The following is a 23,965-nucleotide window of genomic DNA, read 5'->3' as shown; positions in this document are numbered from 1 at the left end:
CCCCCTTCGTCAGGGATGACAGTGATGACAGTGTCATCCCTGACGAAGGGGGAGGCCCTTTATTGTGACATGATTGCTATTTCTAGTACTGTCAATACATGGAGCAACTACATATATATTTATATATATAATATATATATATATATATGTATATTCATATCTTCTAGAATCCAGAAACAGAATCAAAACATGACTTTGCAAAACCTAACATTTAAAGTACAGCACAAATGAAATGAACACAAGTTGTAGCTTGACCCCCTGAGTACACATTTTTTGTCCTCATTGGCAGACAAGAACTGGCCAAACCTCTCTCAGCAGAGAACCACTGTGAGAAGTTCCACAACCTGCTGTACATTGAGGAAATGCAGATGCAAGTCGACATTCGACGCTATGACAGGCAAGCCCAGGAGCTGAGAACTGACAGACGCCACCCAGGCATGCTCAAACTCCATGTGAGTTAAAGAGGACAAAAGAGGGAAGGGGTAGGGGGAGGAGAAGGGAGGGGAGATAATGAATAAAATGCCGCATCTTGATGAAAAATGTCTAATATGAAGGGCATATTGTATAAGAATGTGATGAATGCACTAAAGCTTAAGATGGGGGGTTAGCCCATTTTCCCTTAAGCCAGTGTCAACAGAAACAGGTCTGTAAAAGCTTACCCCTCGGGAAACTGGCAGGACTGATCTGGGAGGGCGGGATGGATGCTCACTGAGCAAAGAAAGATAATACATGCATTGCTGTTTGCAGCTCTTACACCGTAATGGACATGTATGCTGTCTGCAGTGATAAGACTTTCACTGTCAAGCCGGCACTGTATTTTAATATGGTGCTGGCAGCATTCAGTTCTGTAGTTGGCATAGAGACTCTATCCTAACCCATGATTTGTGTTGCAAATCAAATGTAGTAGACAAACACTAGTTCATATTGCTGTTGGATTAAAAGAGACTAGACTTTGTGTCTGATATTATCAATCAAACATGTTATGTAGATTAATTTTGTGGTTTTTTGGTTTTTTGATGTTGTCTTTTTTAAAGTATCCCCTGTGCAGGAAATTGCATTGTTTTGCACAGGACTTCGATGTAAAACAGCTTTTAGCTGATCATTTTTAATCCTGTATAAATATGTTTCAATAAATAAATAGATAATCAGCAATGTAGTAAGTATTTAGGAGCTATTCTTTGCATGTATTTTAGTCCAGAAAGGGACTTTGGTTTGGAAGGCAACTGTTGCTAGGAAAACAGATTTACCCTGGAATATTGCACTGGTCAAGTTGTTTGAAATGCACAGGTCTGGCTGTTACAAAATTTCAACCTTAACAGTGCCTGCTCAGAAAGTCATTGATGTATGTTTGATTTGGCTTGATATGGCATGTACAGTGGACTCCTGTTATAACGAAGTCCTCAGGACCAGCATTTTTCTTTTGTTTTGTCAAAATTTCGTCATAACCGAACAAATAAGCAATAAAAGACATAGAGCCAATAATATTGCGGCCTGAATTTTTTGTTTCGTTGTAACCGGAATTTTGTCATAACCGTGTTCGTTATTACAGGAGTCACTGTATTGAATGAGGTGGCCTAATTCTTGCCACAGATCTAAAGTCAATTGTATAGCGAGTATTTCATTCAGGACAGCACTGATATTTTGTTGTGGCAACCTTGTCAGCTTCCCAATCTTATGTGGATCTCCATGTGATTTGCCACGATATGTTCCATGAAAGGTTCCCGGACTCGCGGAGAATCGCCCATCTGTGCTCAAGGGGGACCATCTGTTTGTGCGGTTCAGCGACAAGTCAGACACGAAAAGCTACAAGGGTTACGTCCACTTCGTGGAGCAGGAAGATGTCGTTCTTGGATTTGCCCCAGAGTGAGTCAGATTCCTTTTGCCTTCTGCCAGCTAGGTCTTGTTTTGTGCTCTTTTTTTTTAGAATCATGATCACTTTTGCTTGCGTAATACTGTATAATGCTGTTATTTTCGCATACAAATATTTTCATGAGTGAAGAGGTCACAGACATTTTCACGAGATGCTGTTTTTGCGAATTGACACGGAGGTCTTCACAAGCGCACTATATACTAGAACTACCTGAATTAGTGTATGGTGACATTTTTGCATGTTAAATTCGTGGTCCACCTGTGATTCGCGAAATTTGCAAAAATTGAACCCTCGCAAAAAAAAAAACCAGCTTGTACAGTAGTATACCAATAGCGAGTGGTCATGAGTGCGATGGTTCAAGATTTTGCATGAGGTGAAAGATAGAGGCACTCTATTCAAAGAGGGTTGAATTTAATGAAGATATATATATTGTTCAGAGGGAGACATGTGAAATGGTTACAACATAACCTTTTGTAATTTACATCTATAGGTGGCTGCGAGTGATATCACCCCCAAAAAATATATGAAATTTAAATTCCCACAAACTTTTTTATTGGTCTCATTTTTATGTAACATCTACCACTCTTTATTTTGATTAAGCTGAATGAAGCCGAACTTTAACATGGCATGGAATTGCCCAAAACAGCTTACACACATTTTTTAAATGTTAATAGTAAATCTTCGAAGAAGTAATCAAGTTCCATGTGTGATTCTCGCTGGGTTCCTGTCTGCAGGTTCAGGAATAAGTATGTCCAGGGCAGGAAGGTGGACATTGAGTTCACATTCAGCAGGTACCCGCTGCGTAACCAGCACCACGCAGTGGAGACAGCCACCGCGGAGGGCGGGCTTAGCGAGGTGCTCTTCCCGGCAACCCAGATGGTTGGCACTAGGGGCCTCTTCCCAAGAGTACCAGAGATAGGGTGAGTTTATTCATCCTGTCGTTGGGCAGCAGGCAAGAAGGGAGAAAGAAAGGAGGGTAGGATCAGATGTCCCCATTGTTTAAACTATGGATATTGTGTTGATAATATATTTTTTTTAATCCGTTGAAGACAAGTCCTGAGTATACTCGGGCAAGTGTCTATGGGAAATGCGTGTTGTAGCAAAATCAGCCCGTCCTCAACGGGGTAAGTCACAGAAATATTCTGTGTGACTTTAGTCTCAACCTCTTACGTAGCAATGCCATACCTGGCACACTGAAAATTGTGTTTGAGATTAGATTGCTATACCTTTTGTTGGTCTCTTCATTGTATGTTAGTATTTCAAATCTAGACTGTTCTTGCTTAATCCAGTCTGTACCTCGTGTTTGGCCTTCTGGGCGTGGAAAAAACAGTCACCATCGTGGAAGCAACCAAGCAGGGAATTTTCATTAGAACAAGTTGTTCCAAATGAAATCTGCAAAATACAAGTGACAGATCACCATACATGAGAAATGAAATCAGTTCAATTCTGTCATTATGCGAGTAGCAGTCTCAAAGTAAGTGTTTTGGCCAAATCACCTGATGATTTCATCATATGGAGTTTTGCATCTTTTGTTTACACTGGAAGACCTTTCAAAGTTCAGAGGTCATACAGTGTGACTGCTCTGAACTGTTTTGTTCGATTTTACTCAAATAACATTCTTTTCTGGCTTTTGTTTCACAGCACATAAACTTTTCTGTTGGTCTGTGAGTTTTACCAGATGAGTACACTTTGCTATTTCATTCATTGTAAAACTACTGTCCTAGGAAAGTGCTTGATGCAAGAAAGATACCCAGATTGATCAAGTTTTCTCCTACCACAAACTATCCAGGGCCTTCAAGAATAAAGTCTTTGACAGGAAGCTCGCAGACAACATGGAACAGGTCCAGGCTGTGCACAATATTGTCCGAGGGTCTTCGCGGCCTGCTCCATACCTTGTGTTTGGCCCTCCCGGCACGGGCAAAACTGTCACCATCGTGGAAGCGACCAAGCAGGTGAGCTGTCCCGACAGCATATACAGACCAAGGGATTCCTTTGGTTCTTGTTTGGTAGTGGCTGTTCCATATCGTAAACTGCCATTTCCCAGTTGCGATTTGCAAACGCCTTCATTCCAGAGACACATGAAAATAGTGGTATTTTTATATACTGTGAATTTACAGCGCAGTTCAATGCCATATCAGATGAGGAGCAGAATGGTAACATTTTGATCTTGCAGTGAAAAAAAAAATCAGAAAGTGCAGAATTTCGTCTGTTCCCATGCTTTCCCCAGATCTAATATTTTCCTTATCGCAGGTCTGCTTTTGATGAAATGTATACCACTCTGTTTGTCTGAATTTGCTCATATACTCCACTTGTAGTTTTGTAGTTTTGGACCATCGCATTTGTCTATCATCACAATTTACATACTTTGACAGTGCGACTCAATCAGTTACAAGTCAAGGTGAAGTGCACATTCCATCACTTAATACTGTCTACAATTTTTATGTGATTGCTTCCTTATATAATTGAACTATGCTATAATTATATGCCTTGCATGAAAACTGGTTTTCAATCCTGTACTACAAGTATATTGAAGAATTGGTGTATACCACATTGGTTGATGTCTGAGGTGTTGAATATAAAACAATAGTGAATGGTCTCTACTTTTGCAGTGGAACAAGATTTCACTTTCACCTCGTGTGAAAGCTTGCACCATTGCACTCGTGAACATTTACTATCTGTATAGCAATATTTATTACTGGTAATGCTGTATTTGGTTGTTGTAACTTGTACTCTTACAGACTTCAGTTAAACTCAACTAATTTGGTTTTCATACCAGGTGTACGCCATGCTGCCAGAGAGCCGCATATTGATATGTGCGCCATCCAACAGTGCCGCAGATCTCGTGGCCGTGCGGCTGCTCAACAAGGGAACACCCGTCGCCAAGACTCATCTCCTGAGATTCTATGCACCCAGCAGGCCACTGGCATCAATTGACCCTGTTCTTAAGGTTCGCCTACAATTTATTACCTGTGCCAAGGAAGGAGGTTATGTTACTTTCATTGGCATTTATTTGTTTGCTTGTTAGTTTGTTTGTTTGTCTGCCTGTGTGTAAAATCACTCAAAATGTTACAAACGGATTGGGATGAAACTTTCAGAAAAGGTTGAGAATAACACAAGGAACAGATGATAAAGTTTTGGTAGTGATACAGGAATTTTAATGGCTTTTATGATGGATTTTCAATATTTTGGCAGGAAGGGTCAGTGAACTTGGGAGTTCAAGCTGCGCATTTTTGAGGTCTGCATACAGGCACTGAAATGTGTGCTCTGCTTAGGCGAGGCACCGCACAGCTGGATGCTGATGACGCAACAAAGGACCCCTATATCGGGAAATTGGGCGATTTTCAGCATGCATACATATGAGTAGAAATCATTGATCTCATTTGGAGAACAAATTCAGTGGTGGAAATGAGCTGCTTGGTGGAGGTCTGCACTCTCAGAGTGCTTCTCCAGTTGTTGTTTATTTCGCTCACATTGTTATGCTCCAAACATCTCTTAACCCATTGAGGACGGACTGATTTTGCTACAACACATATTTTCCATAGACCCCTGCCCTAGTATACTCAGGACCCGTCCGTCCTCAACGGGTTAACCCGTTGAGGACGGGCTGATTTTTGCTATAACACGCATTACTCATAGACACCTGCCCAAGTATACTCGGAACTAGTCTTCAGCAGGTTAAGGAGAGTGTGGCCCAGACAGGGAAAGTTGTCCAAGGTGAAAGTTATGCAACACAAGGAGAGACAGATTAGTGAATGGAGAAAGTTGTTTAATCTGATGTCAGTCTGTCAGAAAACTCTGCATCCCATAGGGATTTTAAGACAAAGTACTCTTTACCGCAAAAGGTTGATGTCCTTCTGTAATGCTAGACTTAACCATCTTCACATTATGTAGAACAAGAGAGAACAAGCCAAACCAATCCCTGCTATTTGTTTTATATTGTCTCTGCAAAGCATTGTCAATCTGAAATGAATTTATGTTTATGTGCCTCTATCAGGTGCCTTGTAAAATCAAAATGGTGTTGATAAAGTGAAACATTATTTCTGCCCTTTGTCAACAGAGGAGATATTGGATATGTTTCATGAGAGATGCAAGAGGCTTCTTGTGTCTTTGTGACCCTCTCCAACACTTAATAGAGTAGCTGACTTCCTTCTTTTTTTTTTTTTTCCAGGATAAGAAATGCTGCAACTTCAATGGTGAGCTCTACGTGCCCACTAAGCAGGACATCGAGAGCAAACGAATCATCGTCACGACTTTGGTCACTGCTGGAAGGTAGGCGAACTGTTCTCGTCTTGTGCCTTGTTTAGCTTTGTCACCTCTGATGCTCTAAGTGATATCTGTTTGGATTGGAGGATGAATTCTGAAGGGAGATCAAATGGTTGAGTTTTCCAAATTTGGGTGTAGTGAGAATACACTTATATGTTTGGTTGACTCAAACGTAACATATATTCTTTTAGTTATGTCCATTTTTGCTGCCAGATTTATGAAACCGGTGTGTGTCATAAATCAGGCTATGTGAGAAACCCAATTCGGTTGCCTCTAAAGTTCATCTTGCATGCATCGCAGGTGGTGATTTAGACCTCCCCCCCCCCCCTCCAAAAAAAAAAAAAAGCAGAGAAAATTACTCAACCACCTTGTGAATATAACGTACATGATGGATATGACCTCCCTCTCTCTTCTTTGGATAGGTTGGCCTTGGCCCAGTTTCCGCCAGATTTCTTCACCCATGTCGTCATTGACGAGGCCGGCCACGCCACCGAGCCAGAGGCCCTGATCGCCCTGGCCGGACTCCTGAGCCCAAACAATCAATTAGGGGGCCAGGTGGTCCTTGCTGGGGACCCCAAGCAGCTGGGCCCTGTTCTCAGGTCACCCAATGCCATAGAGCATGGACTATGTGAGTTCAAATGACACAAAATATGTGCCGTAAAAGTGGAAATTTTTGCAGTGTGGATATTTTTTGTGCATTCTGCGCAACCAAAAATCAGCACGAAAAGGAGAGCAAGCGAATGTTTTTGGATGTCATACGTTCCACTAATTCATGTCTTGATTCGGCAGAATCAAAAACGCGCGAAATTCATCGTACCCAGCTGAGTGCGGAAAATTACTCTCGTGAAAATAACCACTTTTTCTGTATTATGTGCATATATGTGTGTGTGTGTGTGTGTGTCTGTGTCTGTGTTTGTGTATATTTGTGAGGAGGATAGAGAGAAAGATGATGAAAAATAAGAAAAGAGAGAGACAGTTACAGAGGAGGTAAAGACAAACACAGATAAATTGGTTACAGCAATTTCTGTTCACAGACATATACAAGTGAGTAGTCAGTGTGAGTGAAAAGGGGGGGGGGAGCAAGAAAAAGAAAGGCCAATTTATATATAATACTATGAACACCATACCACTGGACATAATTCTTATTTTGATCAAGATAAGAGAAGAAGAGGGAGATATACAGATATTATAGTAGATTTGTGTATTATATAGAGAGATATTATATATGAGACTGACTCTCTTGCAAACATTACAAATATCCTGCCATTTTTCAGTCCAATAACTTGTGCATGGGTAAGGCTGATGACACCTTGCCATGTTTGTACCCCCACCTTAGCCTTGTCCTACCTGGAACGTCTCATGACACTATGCCCCGTGTATAGCCGCCAGTCGGCTGGGAACGCTGCTGCTCGGGGACACTACGACGAGCGGGTCCTGACGAAGCTCCTTCGGAACTATCGCTCGCATCCCGACATTCTTTGCCTGCCGAACCAGCTTTTCTACGACAACGAGCTGCAGGTGTTTGCGGATGAACTGGTGCGGAGCCAGTTCTGTATGTGGGATGAGCTGCCAACCAAGGTGAGTGGTGTGTAGGATGCAGTAGATTTGGTTCAGATATGAAAAACAGAACCATGGCCTTCTCAGCCATCACGGATATGTCCTCTTAACCCGTTGAGAACGAATCCCGAGTATACTTGGACAAGTGTCTATGGGAAATGAGTGTGGTAGCAAAATCAGTCCGTCCTCAAGGGGTTAAGAGTCACCAACATGCATTGTTGGTCATTCAGCCATGATTAGCAGTTATACGAGACTTAAACAGGGATTCTTGCTACCAGGTAGGTTGACTGCTCATCACATGACACATTAGCTAAAAAAGTACCATGACATGTTTTTCTTTGTCGATGTCCAAAGTCTCTTCATCATACTCACATATACATTTCACATTTGCCTTGCCCTGAGAAGTAGAGGTCATTGTATTCAGGCCTTGATTTAATAAACCATGACCTTTAACCCTACTTCTCAACCAGCGGGCCGCAATGTTGGCAAAAAATTGTATGAAAAAAGATTTGTATTCAATCTTATGCTGAGCCTCAACAAAATTTGCAGGAACCAAAGTGGGCCTTGGGTTGAAAGAGGTCGAGAAGCACGGCCCTGTAACATTCAAGCTGTTGTATAAAACAAATAATGAATGGTCTTTGTTTGTGTATAGCTGAACAAGATTTCACACTTGGTGAAAGATGAGACACTCTCTTTACTTGACATTGCCTCATTGCATGGAGCATCTCACATCATACCTTGTTTGACATTTTCTACTAACCCACTCAGAAGTATTTATCATTTGTTTACAGCGGTGGGCTGCAATTGTTCTTTAATTCAACGCAAGTGTAACATGCCTCGCTTTTCATACAGTAAAAATGGGAAGCATTCAGCAGGGCATGTTGCGTTCCTCAGCCCATTACATCATTATATCACCCTTCATAGAGTTATTGGTCATGACCTGAACGAAGATGTTGTATGAATTTTCTCTAAGTATTAACCCATTTAGTCCCAGAAACAACGTTGCTATAATTTAATGCTCAAAAGTTTTATTATTCTTTGCCAATATTTCATAGGTAGGAGAAAAAATGCTTCTTATTTCAACCCCATTTAGGTCATGCATCATTGTTCATTTCAGTTGAAGTGATATCAGAGCCTCTAAATTGCCAAATTAATGTCTGATTATTAAAAGGGCATTGTACCGGTTTTTTTATTTTTTATTGTTCTTTTAATTCTAAAAGACCCAGCAGTGCAAACAGAATCAAAATTTCATAACGATTAAGTCCGTAATTTAATGTTAAAAATGGAACTTTTTAGGTGAGAATTATGCTAATGAGCTGACGAGCCCAGATGTTATGATGTCACAGGTGCTCTCACTATTACTGATTACAAGCGCTTGCATACGCGTGTGTTAATTCGTACCGAGTAGCAGACGACGCTTAGGCCTAATTTAGCTAGCAGGCGGCGCTTGTGTACCGTTCTATCCGTGTAGATATCTCAAATTTCACTGAACCAAATCGCACCAAAATTACAGGATATACTTCTAAGCATATTTCAAAGTATTCTCTTATATTTGAACGAAATCAGTAATCGAGAAGTATCAATATTGACGCCGACTTTCAAGTCGTCACTCAAAAAATTCACTCTTCGCGAGAGATCTTGGCGAACGCAAGATGCACAATCTAGGACTGAAGTTAGCCGACTAGTACTGTGCGAACGGGGAATTTACGCGAGAACTAAATTAAGAAATGTAATGATTTTTGCGATTTGTGTGATATAGGAACTACATTTTTCATTCAACTTACCACAAAAAATTTGTAAATTGATTTTTTGCCCCCGATTACTTGAAAGATTTGTCTCATGATATTAGATGGCTAACTTCAGTCTGTGCATGCGCAGCAGGTAGGTAGGGCCGCAATCACTCATGTTAGTCGTAGAGCAGATTATTTTTAGCGACGCCGACAGGAAAGTTGACATCTACACTTACGCTTCCCGACATACGATTTGTTTCCAATTAACGTGAGCTGTTGGATATGAATCATAAAGTACAATTTTATTTCCTGTGGTTTTGGTGCAATTTGGCAACGTGAATTTTGAGATATCTACATGGATACGGAAGTACGTGCTAGCACTATACCTACACCAGTGCTGGGATCGCGAAGCGGCGGCACAGTACGTGTTAGAATCTACGTGGTCAGGCCACTCTTCCGAGTTATAATGGGTCCTAGTATGTAGGCCTACTGAACAAACTGTTAGATCTAGCATTAGTCCTTGGTGTAAATAGCACCACCATGAGATTTATCTCGACTACAAAACATCGGAAATCCATAAAGCAGATACCTTACCTGAAAAATTCAGCACAGGCACAACAGTGCCTGCAGGACAAGGGTCCAGATCTAGATCTGGAGTCTGGACTTTCGTCTGGACTTTCTACAAGTTCTGGCAGCAGGGGTACGATGTATGTATACTATAACGTTACGCTTTGCCTCGTTAGCGCTGTGCACGTACAGCTGCAATGTCGATGGTGATTGAGTGTACTCATCAAAACTTGGACTGCCACGTACTTAGAACCTACTCCTTGACTGCTCAGTAGTCCTAGTCCTAGTTCAAGTACAGTTGAACCTCTATTATCCGGCCTCCCTTTATCCGGATCTCTCTATTATCCGGACACAATCTCGCCGTGATTTTGCCCAACTCCTTGAGAACTCCTACACAAACACACATGAATTACATATTACTTCCAACATGATTAACATACATTACATCAAATTTCCCTCCAAATTGCTTACCCTCAGACATTTTAACATCCCCAAACATCCCCAAATGTAACAATGAAAAGGTTGCAGTATACACATTACTACATGTGGTACTACAATGGGCTACATCAGTACATGTGTATGTATGTACATGTATAAAGCATTGAGTCTCCCATATCCGGCCAAATCCCTTATCCGGATGAGCCCCGGTCCCGACTTGTCCGGATACGAGAGGTTCAACTGTATATCAGAGTCTATGTGTACTGGATGCCGTTTTCATCTTACTAAGCGTAAATTGTGCGTGCCGTTGAAGAGAGTCTATTTACATTTGGATTTAGATTCACTCAGCCCTCATCTACGTTAGATAATTTGAACCAGGTTTGAACTGTCGAACCATCGCTCATGATCATCAATGCATACTATGTAGTTGGTGTAATGTTACTTACACACAGTCTTCTATGGGCAGCACGTTCGGATAACGATGCCAATTTCATTTTGCATATCTGGAATTTTCCCCACAAGTTTGATCTAAATAAAAAGCTGTTGAAGAGATTGCTTTTAAAGATTGATAGATATTGTTTAACATGTTAATTTTAGCTCCATATTGCAATTATACTAAATAACAGCTTTTGCAGTACACTGTACTTCGTGTGAGATTCCATCAGTAAATTGGCAGTATGTAGTTCATCTTGCTAAAGTTGGAGTTGTTCACCAAGAGCACCCATGACGTAGGCCAAATTGTGTGGATCGTTCCATGGCTTGCTCGTTTTCATTTTTTTCAAAAATTCATTACAGGCTTATCCTGGGTTATAGAATCCTCTCTTTCCAGTAGTAGGCATAAAAAAATGTAGATTAGAATTATCAGACAATTAAAAAATGTCAGTACAGTTTTCTTTTAAATAGGACGCATAAATTTTAGAAGACTTGAATTTCATGTTTCCTTGTCAAATTGGAAAATTTTTATTATTCTATTTAAAGATTTTATGGAGATTTGATATATCTAACCAATTCCATGTAGTCTATTTTCAATGTAACGTGTAATATGATTCAGTGTTGCCAATTTGATGAAGGTAAGACTATGATTCCTGCAGTGAAAATCTAGCTAGGACCTGAATGGGTTATACAGGCTGCATGTTTCCGTCCCTGCTCCAGGGCTTTCCCATCATCTTCCACGGAGTGGAAGGTCAGGACGAGCGGGAGGAGCAGAGCCCGTCCTTCTTCAACCGGTCAGAGGTGGACGTGGTGGTCAACTATGTCCGGGAGGTGATGGAGAAACGGGGAGGGACCAAAGTGAAGCAGGAGGACATTGGAGTCATCTCACCTTACCGAAAGCAGGTGAGGGGGGTCACCCACATTGTTTGAAGTGTTCAAGTCCAGTCTGTCCTGTGCATCCATGGGCAGGATGTTTTATGGGTGTGTTTTATGGGTGTGTTTGAGCACTCAAAAGCGAACCGAAATGAACCACACCAATGCGAACTGTACTGTACTGTGTCAGATCTGGCGTGTTAAAACACTCTTTTGAGAAAGCTTACCTCATGAGTTATTTTTAGAGGGATCATACAGTTTGTAGCAACAGGGTCATTCACCTGGCGCGCTTAAACTACTTACAAATGTCCCGAACGAAGAGAATGAACACTTTGCATTATGACATATATGCATGGTACGCACACTCTTCAAATGCGAACTTTTGGTACATTTTCGGTACCCTTTTGAAGCACATTGAGAAGTGGTGTGCTTTTGGCTTGGTTCATTTTGGTATGGAAAACTTAAGGAGCGTTCGAGCGCTTCTCTAGGATTCGGCTCGGTTCACTTTAGGAGAGCACTCGAACGCACCAGACAAAAATGTATGAATGGGCATGTGGCCATGCTGGGTTAATGAGAATGATAAAGATTAATGATAATAATAGGATACCTTCAGAAAAACTGTACTAAGGCTGTGAAGGAGCTTTCCAAGATGAATAAGTCTAGTAATATAATTTTGTGCTTCTATTGAAACACAACATAATTAATGTCAATATCACTCTGCATGATAGGTTGGTCATTTACATTTTCAAATGTCATTACTTTTGGAGGTATATTGTCTTGGATATGCTTAGTGAAAATTATGAACTGTGGGTGTCTATATAATGCAGTCAAATCAACCCAGTTTTAATATAACAGAACTGATCACCACTGGAAAACACAAGGAAGAATATTATTTTGCTCAAATTTACCAATAGGCAGAGTTGCTGCAATAAAGTGAGATGAAAGGGTTGTGCAAAACTGACATTTTTATTGTGTAGCGTCATTGATGTGGAGACTGGCCGTGAACATGCTAAATATGATGATGCTTACTTTGTATTGCATGAGTCACATTTCATTTGTTCTGGAGATATCTTGTCAGTGTTAGGTCCATGGCAGGGAATGTGGGTATGTCAGTGAAGTAGCTGCTGAGGATTTGAAGCCCATGCAATGCCACAGTCATAATATAATAATGATTGAGGTCTTCTTAATCCAGGGTAGCCTCTTCAGTGTTGCCACTGCTCTACCAGAGGGTCCTGCCATTATTATTGCCCTAGCATTGCCAGGTGCCCTGCATGTAAGTACACCTGGGTCGAGAGGGATATGGCAGGTAAAAAACATCTTGTCCAAGGACATGGGAACCTGACTGAATTTGAACTCTGAACTTTCGAACGAAATTCAAGAGTCTTATCCACTATGCCGCAGGACCCCTCTACAAGACTGACATAAAACTTTACCAAGCTAGGTACCCCGTTACAGACTCTAAGTGCTTGGTGTCACCGAGTTGGCGTAAGTTACTGGTTTCTGACGGCAATCTCAAACGTCTGTATAATTCATCCCGTGTTCCCTGTGTCTTCATCGACCCTACAGGTGCAGAAACTCAGGCAGGTCCTAAAGACGCGTGGCTACAACGACATCAAGGTCGGCTCAGTGGAGGAGTTTCAGGGCCAGGAGAGACTCGTCATCATCATCTCCACAGTACGAAGCACACGAGCCGAGTACATCCAGATGGACACCGACTTCAAACTCGGCTTCCTGAAGAATCCCAAGGTATTGTTTGGTCTCATATGAATAAAACACACCTATTTTTTTTTTTCCCCACCAGGATCGAGATGTAGCCAAAATTGGGAATGTTCCTATATGAGCACAGCAGGATCACAACCTGCCCTCGGCTTGTAATATGCTTTTTCAGAAGTGTCCACTTCAGTAATAAATAAAATTTGTCATGTTTTGGGGTTTGCTGCTCCCCATCAGTGGTGTTTATTCAAAGGCAGTCGAGTTGGAAAAGGCACCTAAGCCAAATATTAAAAAAGACCGAAATAATGGAAATGGTTCTTATGTCAGTGATGATGCACAGTTACACAATTTTCGTTGTCGAAACATCTTAATGTACTCATTAAGATGCACATAATCAGGGGGCAGCAGTGATGATGGGATCAAAGAAAGACATTTGTTCATAGTCCATGTAGAGTAGGTCCATGGAGCTAGATAGGCCAGTCCAGGCTCCTTTGAAATTTGTGAGTTCATGGTCAAAGGAGCCTCACTTGCTTGCAAATTTTACAAAGTTCCAAAAGCAGGTGGAGAAAAAGTGTGAACTTGGAAAACTGCAAGCTGCTTATAGCAAGAAAGAAAAAGCAAAGTTTGAAGCATGGCTACCAATGAATGTGAAATTTACAAGCTCCCAAAAGCAGGCAGGCAAAAATGTAGGCTTGGAAATCTACAAACTGTAGAAGGCAAGAAAACATAAGGCTGCTATGCTGCCCACAATAGCTCAATAGTTGCTATATTGCATAGTGTTTATTGCTTTCTTTCTCAGAAAATTTGGATGAAATGGCACGACTGGTGCCCAAGTAAATTGGTGATAGCTAATACAGTTGAACCTCTCGTATCCGGACAAGTCGGGACCGGGGCTCATCCGGATAAGGGATTTGGCCGGATACGGGAGACTCAATGCTTTATACATGTACATGTACTGATGTAGCCCATTGTAGTACCACATGTAGTAATGTGTATACTGCAACCTTTTCATTGTTACACTCAGTAACAGACCCCAAAATAGAGGTGTATGTTAATGTTGGAAGTAATATGTAATTCATGTGTGTTTGTGTAGGAGTTCTCAAGGAGTTGGGAATCCCCCTTTCCTCCCGTAATTATTATTTAAAAAAAAAAAATCACGGCGAGATTGCGTCCGTATAATAGAGAGATCCGGATAAAGGGAGGCCGGATAAGAGAGGTTCAACTGTACATTAATGTATGATGGTATGAAGGTATGACACAGCCTTTGATTATCATGTTAAAGTTAGCACAATGTCATTTTGGCATAATGACAAGGTCCATAATTGGGACTGCCTTTTAAAATGTTTAGTGACTGCTGAGTGCAGGCAGTAAAGAATGCTGAAAAAGTATACTATTCCATTAATCCTTAATTGGAGATTTCTTGCAATGTCTCCCTCTGCCTATGGGAGGAAGCAGTCAATCTCAAACGATTTTGGACGCCTTTTGATAACTGATCTGTGTACAGTCATGTAGATTAATTAGGATGATAGAAGATTGCTGTGAACAAGAAGAAAAGAAACATACATTTTCACACACCCACCCATAGCTCCCTAAATCAAAAATCAATCATATCAATTAAATGAGAATGCTATGAGATACTGCATTATCAAAATTTGATAAACAATCAATTGTGCATTTTCATGCCTCCGCCACGAAGTGACGCCGGAGGCATTATGTTTTCGGGCTGTCCGTAATCAATGTTGTGGACAGCGTATATAAAAAACCGTTAGAGGTATCATAATGAAACTTGGCATGTATATGTATGAGTGGGTGAAGTTGTGCCTATCAACTCTGTGGGTGCACATGCTTGAGGTCAAAGGTCAAGGTCAAATGCTCAAAATTTTACTATTTCCCCTATATCTATGCAATGCCTAGAGTTATTTTCTTGAAACTTGGTGTATACGTGAACTACCAAATAGAGATTCCCCAGAGAGAGAGTTTTGGGTCATGAAGTCAAAGGTCAAGGGTCAAAGGTCAAGTGAAAATGTTACAATTTCCCTTTTTTCTCCATATCTTACAAATATTTCAAGGTATCTTCATGGAACTTAGTATATATGCATGTACTGACTGGCAGTGATCATGTAGGGAATTTAGGGGTCATGAGTCAAAGGTTAGGGGGTCAAAGGTCAAGGTCAACTCATCGAAATGTCATTATTTCCCTCTTATCTATGCAATGTCCTCAGGATTTTTTCTTTAAACTTAGTGTATGCATGTATCACCCAATACAGCTTCTCTTGGAAGTTTCTTGCCAAAAGGTCAAAGGTCAAGTGGAAGTGCTAAATTTCACTTCTTCTTTAAACTTATAAAAGACTCAAAAGTTGGGTACAAATCCTCAGATCTCCAAATACCTGCACTCAACTGACAGTATAGCCATATTCATCCAATTAAACCTAGTTCAAGGAAAGTAAACATTCAATGCATTTGTGACAAACCTGTCATGTTAATATTTTGCCGGTTATGTAAAACTGTCATCACACATTATCAAGACATTGTGCTATAGACCTATTCGGAGAACCATGCATTATGGCAGAGACATACCAGTCGCCAGAGCGACATTTCTATTTTTTTCTCACTTTTCAGTGCCTATCTGTGGATGTCGTGAAAAAAGAGAGCTTTTGATCACACTCTGTAATTTGCCGTGTTTGTCTACTGTTATTCCAGCGCTTCAATGTCGCTGTCACAAGAGCGAAGTCCCTGTTGATCATTGTGGGAAACCCCTTCATGCTGAGCAAGGATGAAAACTGGAACCTGTAAGTTGAAACTCTGAAATGTTTTATAGTCAGTACTTATATGTAGTTTGATTTATACTCCCCACTTTCTGCCTCCAAAGTTTCACAGGCTCTTTTTTTTTTTCTATACAAAGATGTTCACAGGATGATGACACAATGCTTTTCATTGCTGGGCTTCCAGTTAGGTCTCCTCAACTAAGTGTTACTCCACCAAGTCAATTTAAAGGGAATATTGAAGAGAGAGAGAGAAAAAAAAAACATGTTTCATTGTAAAAATGGCAATAAAAAAAGGACATTAATGGTATAAAATTGCCATTATTTCATGCTCTTCAGAAATTGTTATAATGGTTACATTGACATACTGTAGAAGCGAAATATTTCATAGGTGGTTGGGATTTGCAATTGGGGACGCGAATATTGTGCTGCTTCATGTGCTGAGCATATAGGCGTGCACATCGACTAGGCATCTTTATGCAGCTGCTTCCTACCCACGTTGCTTGTGTATAGGTCACTCTTACATCTTGTATTTGCGTAAATAGAGAGTGACATTTTGGTGAGTTAGATTTGAGATAATTTTTTTGTTTGACTCCTAAAATTTGTGCAAACAAAACCCCAGCATAATATTCAACATCAACATTATGCATTTAGGTGAGGCGATTGTATCGTGTGTAGTGCCACAGTGTCCGTGGTCCAGCACACAAAGCCTGTGTGCATGTGAAATGGCGTAGAAACAAATTATATATTCCCTTTTAACCAAATAATTCCACAATAGCAAAGACCGAGAATGAATGATTTTCAGGGTAAAATGGGACAAGGACAGGCGAGAGGTGCTAAATTATTGAAACCCCCCCCCCCCCCAAAAAAAAAGAAAAAAAGAAAAAAGCAATTCCTGTTCTGGGTGTAATTATAAATTATGGGAAAGTTTTGAGGGCATAACATCACCCGTTTTAGCTCACCTGAGCTAAAAAAGGCTGTGTGATATTTCTAAACCTTGTATGATACTCTCTCAACCTGGTCTGCCATTTTGTGTCATCATCTGGATCATTGCCTTCGAGTTTTTCATTATCTGCCTTTCCCTGACTGATTTTATGTTCACAACACAAAGTCATTGTCAAAATGACTTGAAGTACCACACTTACAGGAAATAAAGAAAGATTAAACTATGTTAATGAGTTGACAATGGTATAAAGCCTCCTAGCTGGAGACTTTGAACATAAGGGCCCAAATTCATGAAGGTGGTACAAATGAAACCATGGTTTAAACCATGGACAAAAACCATGGAGTGCCAAGTGTCGCATGGAATATTTCGTTACGAAATCAGTCATTTCGTCGATGAAATGATTTTTTGTAACGAAATGACAACATTTTGTAACTAAATGGATATTTCGTCCATGAAATGATAATTTCGTTAACGAAACGGTCATTTTGTCGACAAAATGACCAATTTCGTAACGAAATATTCCATGCGACTCTTGGCACTCCCTGGTTTTTGTCCATGGTTTAAACCATGGTTTCATTTGTACCACCTTCATGAATTCGGGCCTAGATGTATAACTCTGTATAACATTCAGAAAATTCTAGACCACTTTCCCTCATCAGTTGATATTTCTGCATACCTTCTGATCTGTTTGTCTCTCCTGAAGGATGTTGGAATTCTGCCGTCAGAAGGGAGGTTACCGGGGCTGCCCCTACAGCCCGGAGGAAGGCGAAGTGGATGACATCGTCCAGTTGTTGCAAAAGGTCCACCTGGGCACCCTTCCAACAGGTGAGGGCAGTGTCCTATCTACTGTCATCTCGACACACCACAGTATCGTATTAATCCACATGCAATAGCTGATCTGTATGGTAGTCAAAATGTGTGTGGGTGTATGTGTATCTGTGTGTCTCTATCTATCTATCTATCTATCTATCTATCTATCTATCTATCCATCTATCTGTCTCCCTATCTATCTATCTATCTATCTATCTCCATCTATCTATCTATCTATCTATCTATCTATCTATCCATCAATCTATCTATCTATCTATCCATCTATCTGTCTCCCTATCTATCTATCTATCTATCTATCTATCTGTGTATTTATCTATCTGTCTCCCTATCTATCCATCTATGCACATATTTATATGTATAGATAGAAGCATAGATACATAGATATAGACATATATATATTTATTCAGTCACTTACTTATTTATTTATTTATTTATTCATTTGTTTATTCATTCATTCATTTATTTTATTTAATTACTTATTCATTTATTCATTCATTCATTTATTCATGCATTTATTCATCCATACATTCATTCATCCATACATTTCTTCACACTCTCATCATATTCACAAATTTGGCTGTCCCTAGTATCAGTACTTTGTGGAAATGTATGACAAATAAAAACACTGAAAATTTCATCACTTTTTCAATACTTTTAGTCCAAGTTTAAAGAAAATTTCACTGTTCCCCTTCGCTTCATTTCGTTCTGTTCATCAAAGCCTGCTTGAATGTAGAATAGATTTTTTTTTCACTTTAATATTTACCATTGTTAATACACTCCTGACTATTCACAGTCATTATCTTATCTGCTTCTCTTTTTTTATCTCTTTCTATATCTCTTTCTCTCACTCTCTTTCTCATGCCAGTGGAGGAAGTGATGGACGGTCTTCAGGTCAGTCAGGTGACCGAGCAGAATGACCCAGAGTGGAGGGGAGAAGTCTAGGGGGAGGCAACAAGCCCCCGATCGTAGAGGGCGCTGTTTTATAGCCGAGAAGTAATGTCCACGTTGCAGCGGCTGATCTCTCGACATGTGACACGACACCATGCACGACGACGCCAGCTGTGGAAGTTTGACAAGGGATCGGCTAAGTGGCCACTGGATGCCCCCTTGGACGGGGAGACATCGCATCAGCAGCACGAGATGAATGAATAAATGTTGACGTGCATCCATGAACATTTTTAGCCGAGGCCAACTGAGAAATAAACATAAATCCAAGCGTTTTGATCTTTTAGATATGTGATGATATCAAATATCTGCAGTCGAAATGTTGGGAAGCATTCACAAAATTGCCTAGCAATGAAATCATTAAATTGCATCGCTGTTGGAGAGGTTCATTTTTAAATTTTTAGGAAATGTTGCTTTTTATATTTCATTAAAACTTGCATTTTAGTGTAAAGTAATCCTCTTGGTGATTTTAATTGACAAATTTATTCTATTGACTTGTAGAGCTTATACAATTGGTCTGGGCTCTTACTACTGTGTACTCCCGTTATAACGAATACGGTTACAACAAAATTCTTGTTTACAGCAAAGTGAAAATTCAGGCAGGTTCCAAAAGCTATCATCTGTATTTCTGTACATACATGTACTTGAATATTTGGCTATAAAGAAATTACGAAACTTTGATGTAATAACAGTAAACTGCCTGTACCAAGAACTTTATTATAATGGGAGTTGGCTGTATTGTTTGAGTGTTTGGACTCGCAAAAAGTTGCAAAGAATTCAATGTAGGTAACTTGGAAGTAGAGAGATTCTGATTTGCTGTCAGTCAAGTTCTGCTTGATTGTTTTATCTTGACTCGCAACTAATCATGGCCTTCTTGCTTCAGGGGGCCCAAGTCTATTCACTGATTATCTGAGAAATATCTCAACGGAAGAGGAGAATTGGGTCAGATACACCATTCCTACACCAGCAAGGGTTGAGGAGACATAAGCTAGCAATTCATAAATGTATAAATGGAGAAGACCAATGAAGAAAGTAAAGAAAGGTGGATTGAAATGCGGAGTGAACTTATTTGATTAGACCATCAGATGTGCATTCCAGTGGTATCAGTGCAATGATCTAATTATACAGTGTTTCCTTCAACTTTCTTCTTTTAAATGCATAACAGCTACCTCCCTTGTGAAGAAAATAACACACTCCTGTAGACAAATGTCCATGCTCCACAAAGGGGCAGTTTTTGTGTTTGCAGCAGCAACCAGTTTTGTAAAGAGGAAATACAGCAACAAAAAAAACAACAACTTAACAGAGCATGAGAAGCTAGAAACAAGGACACAAAGGCAACGCAAAGTTTTTCGAGGAGGGAGGAATATTTCAGTTGCCTGAATCAGAAAACTATAAGAAATAATAAATGCAATTGACCACCCGAACATCGCTGGGTTTAGCAAGAAATGTGCCATTAGATATCATGTATATCCAACTGTACAAACATACTTGACAACTAGTAAGATTTTATCAGATTCAGTAAGATTTTTAACGTTGAAAATAGCAAAATCAGATTTTCTGTTAGAGAAATCAGATTTTAAAAAAATATTTAGATATATCTTTCATGTGTATTTTCTGAAGATTTGACCGAAAGTAAGATTTTTAACTTCAGTTTGCATATAAAATAAGATTTTTGCAATCCACGAGTAAGATATTTCATCTTGAAATGTTGGCAGGTATGTACAAATTGTCTGAATAGAGCATCAACAAGATTATTGCAGCATCACAGTTCGATTGTTGAGTTATCCAATGTATCATTTAGTGTAACCACTTGCTATGTCATTTTCATTTCGTAATGCTCGGAATAGTCATTTGGGGAGGTAGGAGAAATTGTGTGAGGACGGAAGGACTCTCCAACACAGAGGCGGAATTCTAGTCTGCCTTTGTCCAAACATTGTAGCCTTGTAGTGATGACTTTGTCCATGAGATTCTTTATAGAGCAATACATTTTAGGTCATTTTTAATAATGAAAGGGGCGTTGACACGAGAAAGTCAGTTGCCTTATGTAATAAAAGTGAAGTACTTAATGTAATTACTAATTACTATTATTCTGTCTATTCATATTTTAGAATTGTACATACAGCTAAATACACGCTATTCTTAGTCCTTTACAAGTGATCTGCACTATAGTAGTGCCTGAGACCATTTTTTTTGTCCACATGTGACAAGTTGTTGTTGCGATTCAGCGCAATGTACGAGAGTGTAATCACAGAAGGCAGTGGTATACTGCATTTTTCCAAAATAGCACGATAATTGAGATCACGCTAGCTGACGACAGAATTATCACGATCGGCAATTCCAGGGTTAGACTGCAATGAAATATTGTACTACCGTATTCGCCGGCGATAAGGCTGCGCTATTTTTCACAAAAATAAAGCAGTAAAGTCGGGTTGAGGCCTATATGCCGACACAAGCAAATTGTTGTCTTTCCAAAGTGCAAAAAGGATCATAAAGCATGGTGCAATTGCGTGATGGTGTGCATGACCACCTTGGCGATTGCAATCCTGTACATATCACGCAATAGCACTGTCTCTGTGATACTCGGCTATTGAATAGTACAATGTGTGTGAATGAAGACACCAGGCTACTGAATAGTGTGTGTGAGTGTACACACGCTCAGTCATTCCTCACATTAGAGTCCCACACACAGAAATATCACTGAAAATCCTGACACAAAGTTTGCATCAACCGGAAAAACTGAATATAAAAGAAACATAATTAGAAAGGCCTTGGAAAGATGGAGAATCAACAAAATTTCTCAGAAACATAAAGGAGAGAAGTAATGAAGTTTTGATCAGAACAAAACTCCTTCAATTTTTTTTTTTTTTTTTCTGTTTTTCATCACCGAAGTCAGGATGTGGCTTATCCGTCGCTGCGGCCTTATTGCCAGTGAATACGGTATAATTCACAAAATGCATCAATTTTGGTGATGAATGCGTGTGCGTGGCAAATGGAAATAGTGCGTGCCTTTGTCAGAATTTGCTCCTATTGTGACGTTTCAGACCCAGCATCCTCCATACAACACATGTCCTCATACACCCTTTTGTGAGGGGCACAAATTTGGTTCACAACTTGTGGTTTCTCCACAAATCACTGCAACATTTTATTGCCCTAAAATTCTAGTGCCCAGCAATTCTCTTGTCTATGGCAGCTGTTGGGAAATTTGACATTGGTACTCTCAATTTGTGGATTTTGTGACGATGACAAATCTTGCTCCAGAGTGAGATTGGTACACGATCACAATTGTGCTACTGTAAAACCAGAAATTTTTATGTGCATAAAACTCGCAAATTTTGCAAGGAGCCACAATTCGGGAAAGTGAAATGCACACAAAAGTTGTTGTCTACACAACCCAGTATATGCAGTATACTTTTTCATGGTCGGCAATTCGCAAAAGTTTCATGCTGCGATAAAGGCCACCAACTCCAGTTGGCGAAAGTTTCATGCCACTAATGTTTCTGGTTTTAGATTATATTGCCAAATTGTTGGTGCTGCACTCCAAATTAGCATCAGTGTCGCTAACATTACAGTTATCTTGTCATTTTGGGCAGTGAAGCACATGCGTAGAGATTGTGAAGCTTGTAACATGTTAACTTTCATGCCAACATTTGTCCAGATTGTGGCTTTTACAAATCAAATGCTGTACGAGTCAATTATGGCTATTCCTCCTTCAGTTCATACAATGTCGCTAGAAGTAGAAAGTCATAGATTTTCACTGATACTAGTTCGGGTAGTCCATAGACAGCAGACAATATCCATATGTATATATGTGTGTCCGCCCATTCATTGGTCTAGGAATGATGCATATTCAATTCAATTACATGATTCACTCATTTGGGACCAATTTTGAGATGATATACAGTATATGTATTGTATTTCTTAGGACTGTCTGAAGGCTTGCCTTGAAATCTTTCATGTAACAAATAATGAATATTTCATCAAAGTAGCCTTGAACTTGTGGTAACTAACAGCAAGGCTTTTTACAGTCATGCCATTAATCTTTTTAGGTGATACTAGCATTTTGCATGACTGAAAATAAACTGCATTTTGATCATCACTGCAACCCAGCGAGTACTTACAGAATTATTTCTGTTCATCATTTTGTTACACGTCTGATGTCTATATTGTTATTGGTGTTGCTGTTGTTGCTGTTGCTGCTGTTGTTGTTGTACTACTCACACCACTTACACACAAGCCTGAATTAATTCTCCACGGTCACTTGCCAAAACTTAGTACATTTACTAAAGAGTTGAAGTTATATAACAAAACATGAGGAGTCCTGACTTTTGCTTTCAATTTTATTGGACTTAAGCATACAATATAGAAATGTACAAAAGAGATGGTCATGTAGAAAACAAGCATGTACTGTAGATACTTTGTGATGTACTGTTTTGATTGCGACAGGCGGAATGAACAACTTGACGTCATACAAGAAAATCCCCGTGGGAACCGACCCTGATGAATGTCAGGCACAAGAGTTGACGAGTGTCACCGTTTCTTTTTCAAAAGCACTTTACAAAGAAACACAACCAATCTAGCAACAAATCCAACGAATTGAGACTACACTCGCCGCATATTCTGTTGCTTGTACATATATCAAATTGACATTTGGAGACCTACCCCTGTAGGAAGAATTACACTGTATCGTATTATGCTCACATGACCAGTAGCAATGTTACTCAACAATCATCATCTCTGCATCATCCACCTTGACCTTGAATTACAAAGCTGAAAAAGTGCATTGAAGAGTGCCCTTTGACCCAGTGCCCTTTGACCCCTCACTGATTATCTCGTCACAATATATTTTTGATTACTATGGTACACCAAGAGCCCCGGCAAAGCGTGCTGCTTTGACAATTACTTCCTCGAACACACATCTGTTGGCTTGAGAAGGTAAGTTCTGGAAGTTAGGATTAATCTCATTCCACAATGAGTTCTCTACTTTGGCACTGATGGTAAATTTTGTCCTGCATGGACTTTATGGTATGTTTTCAACAGT

The 23,965-nt window shown here is 39.9% G+C and overlaps 1 protein-coding gene across 1 annotated transcript in view; it reads left to right on the top strand.

Annotated features, from left to right (window-relative positions):
- The window catches only part of LOC140246265 (putative helicase MOV-10), a 35,554-nt gene extending 12,524 nt beyond the window's left edge, over nt 1-23,030 (top strand). The window contains exons 8-20 of the mRNA XM_072325727.1: nt 290-452; nt 1,718-1,863; nt 2,605-2,790; nt 3,660-3,822; nt 4,647-4,817; nt 6,039-6,139; nt 6,556-6,761; nt 7,470-7,711; nt 11,578-11,760; nt 13,297-13,476; nt 16,144-16,232; nt 17,855-17,976; nt 18,848-23,030. Of these exons, the coding sequence (XP_072181828.1) occupies nt 290-452; nt 1,718-1,863; nt 2,605-2,790; nt 3,660-3,822; nt 4,647-4,817; nt 6,039-6,139; nt 6,556-6,761; nt 7,470-7,711; nt 11,578-11,760; nt 13,297-13,476; nt 16,144-16,232; nt 17,855-17,976; nt 18,848-18,924 (2,029 nt within the window). The 3' untranslated portion in view covers nt 18,925-23,030. The remainder of the gene's footprint in view (nt 1-289; nt 453-1,717; nt 1,864-2,604; nt 2,791-3,659; nt 3,823-4,646; nt 4,818-6,038; nt 6,140-6,555; nt 6,762-7,469; nt 7,712-11,577; nt 11,761-13,296; nt 13,477-16,143; nt 16,233-17,854; nt 17,977-18,847) is intronic.
- The last annotated feature ends 935 nt before the right edge of the window (nt 23,031-23,965 follow it).

Source organism: Diadema setosum, chromosome 2, assembly GCF_964275005.1.
Source record: "Diadema setosum chromosome 2, eeDiaSeto1, whole genome shotgun sequence".
NCBI lineage: Eukaryota > Metazoa > Echinodermata > Echinoidea > Diadematoida > Diadematidae > Diadema > Diadema setosum.
The sequence above is the reverse complement of the archived record's forward strand: the minus strand, read 5'-3'. Positions and strand labels throughout refer to the sequence as shown.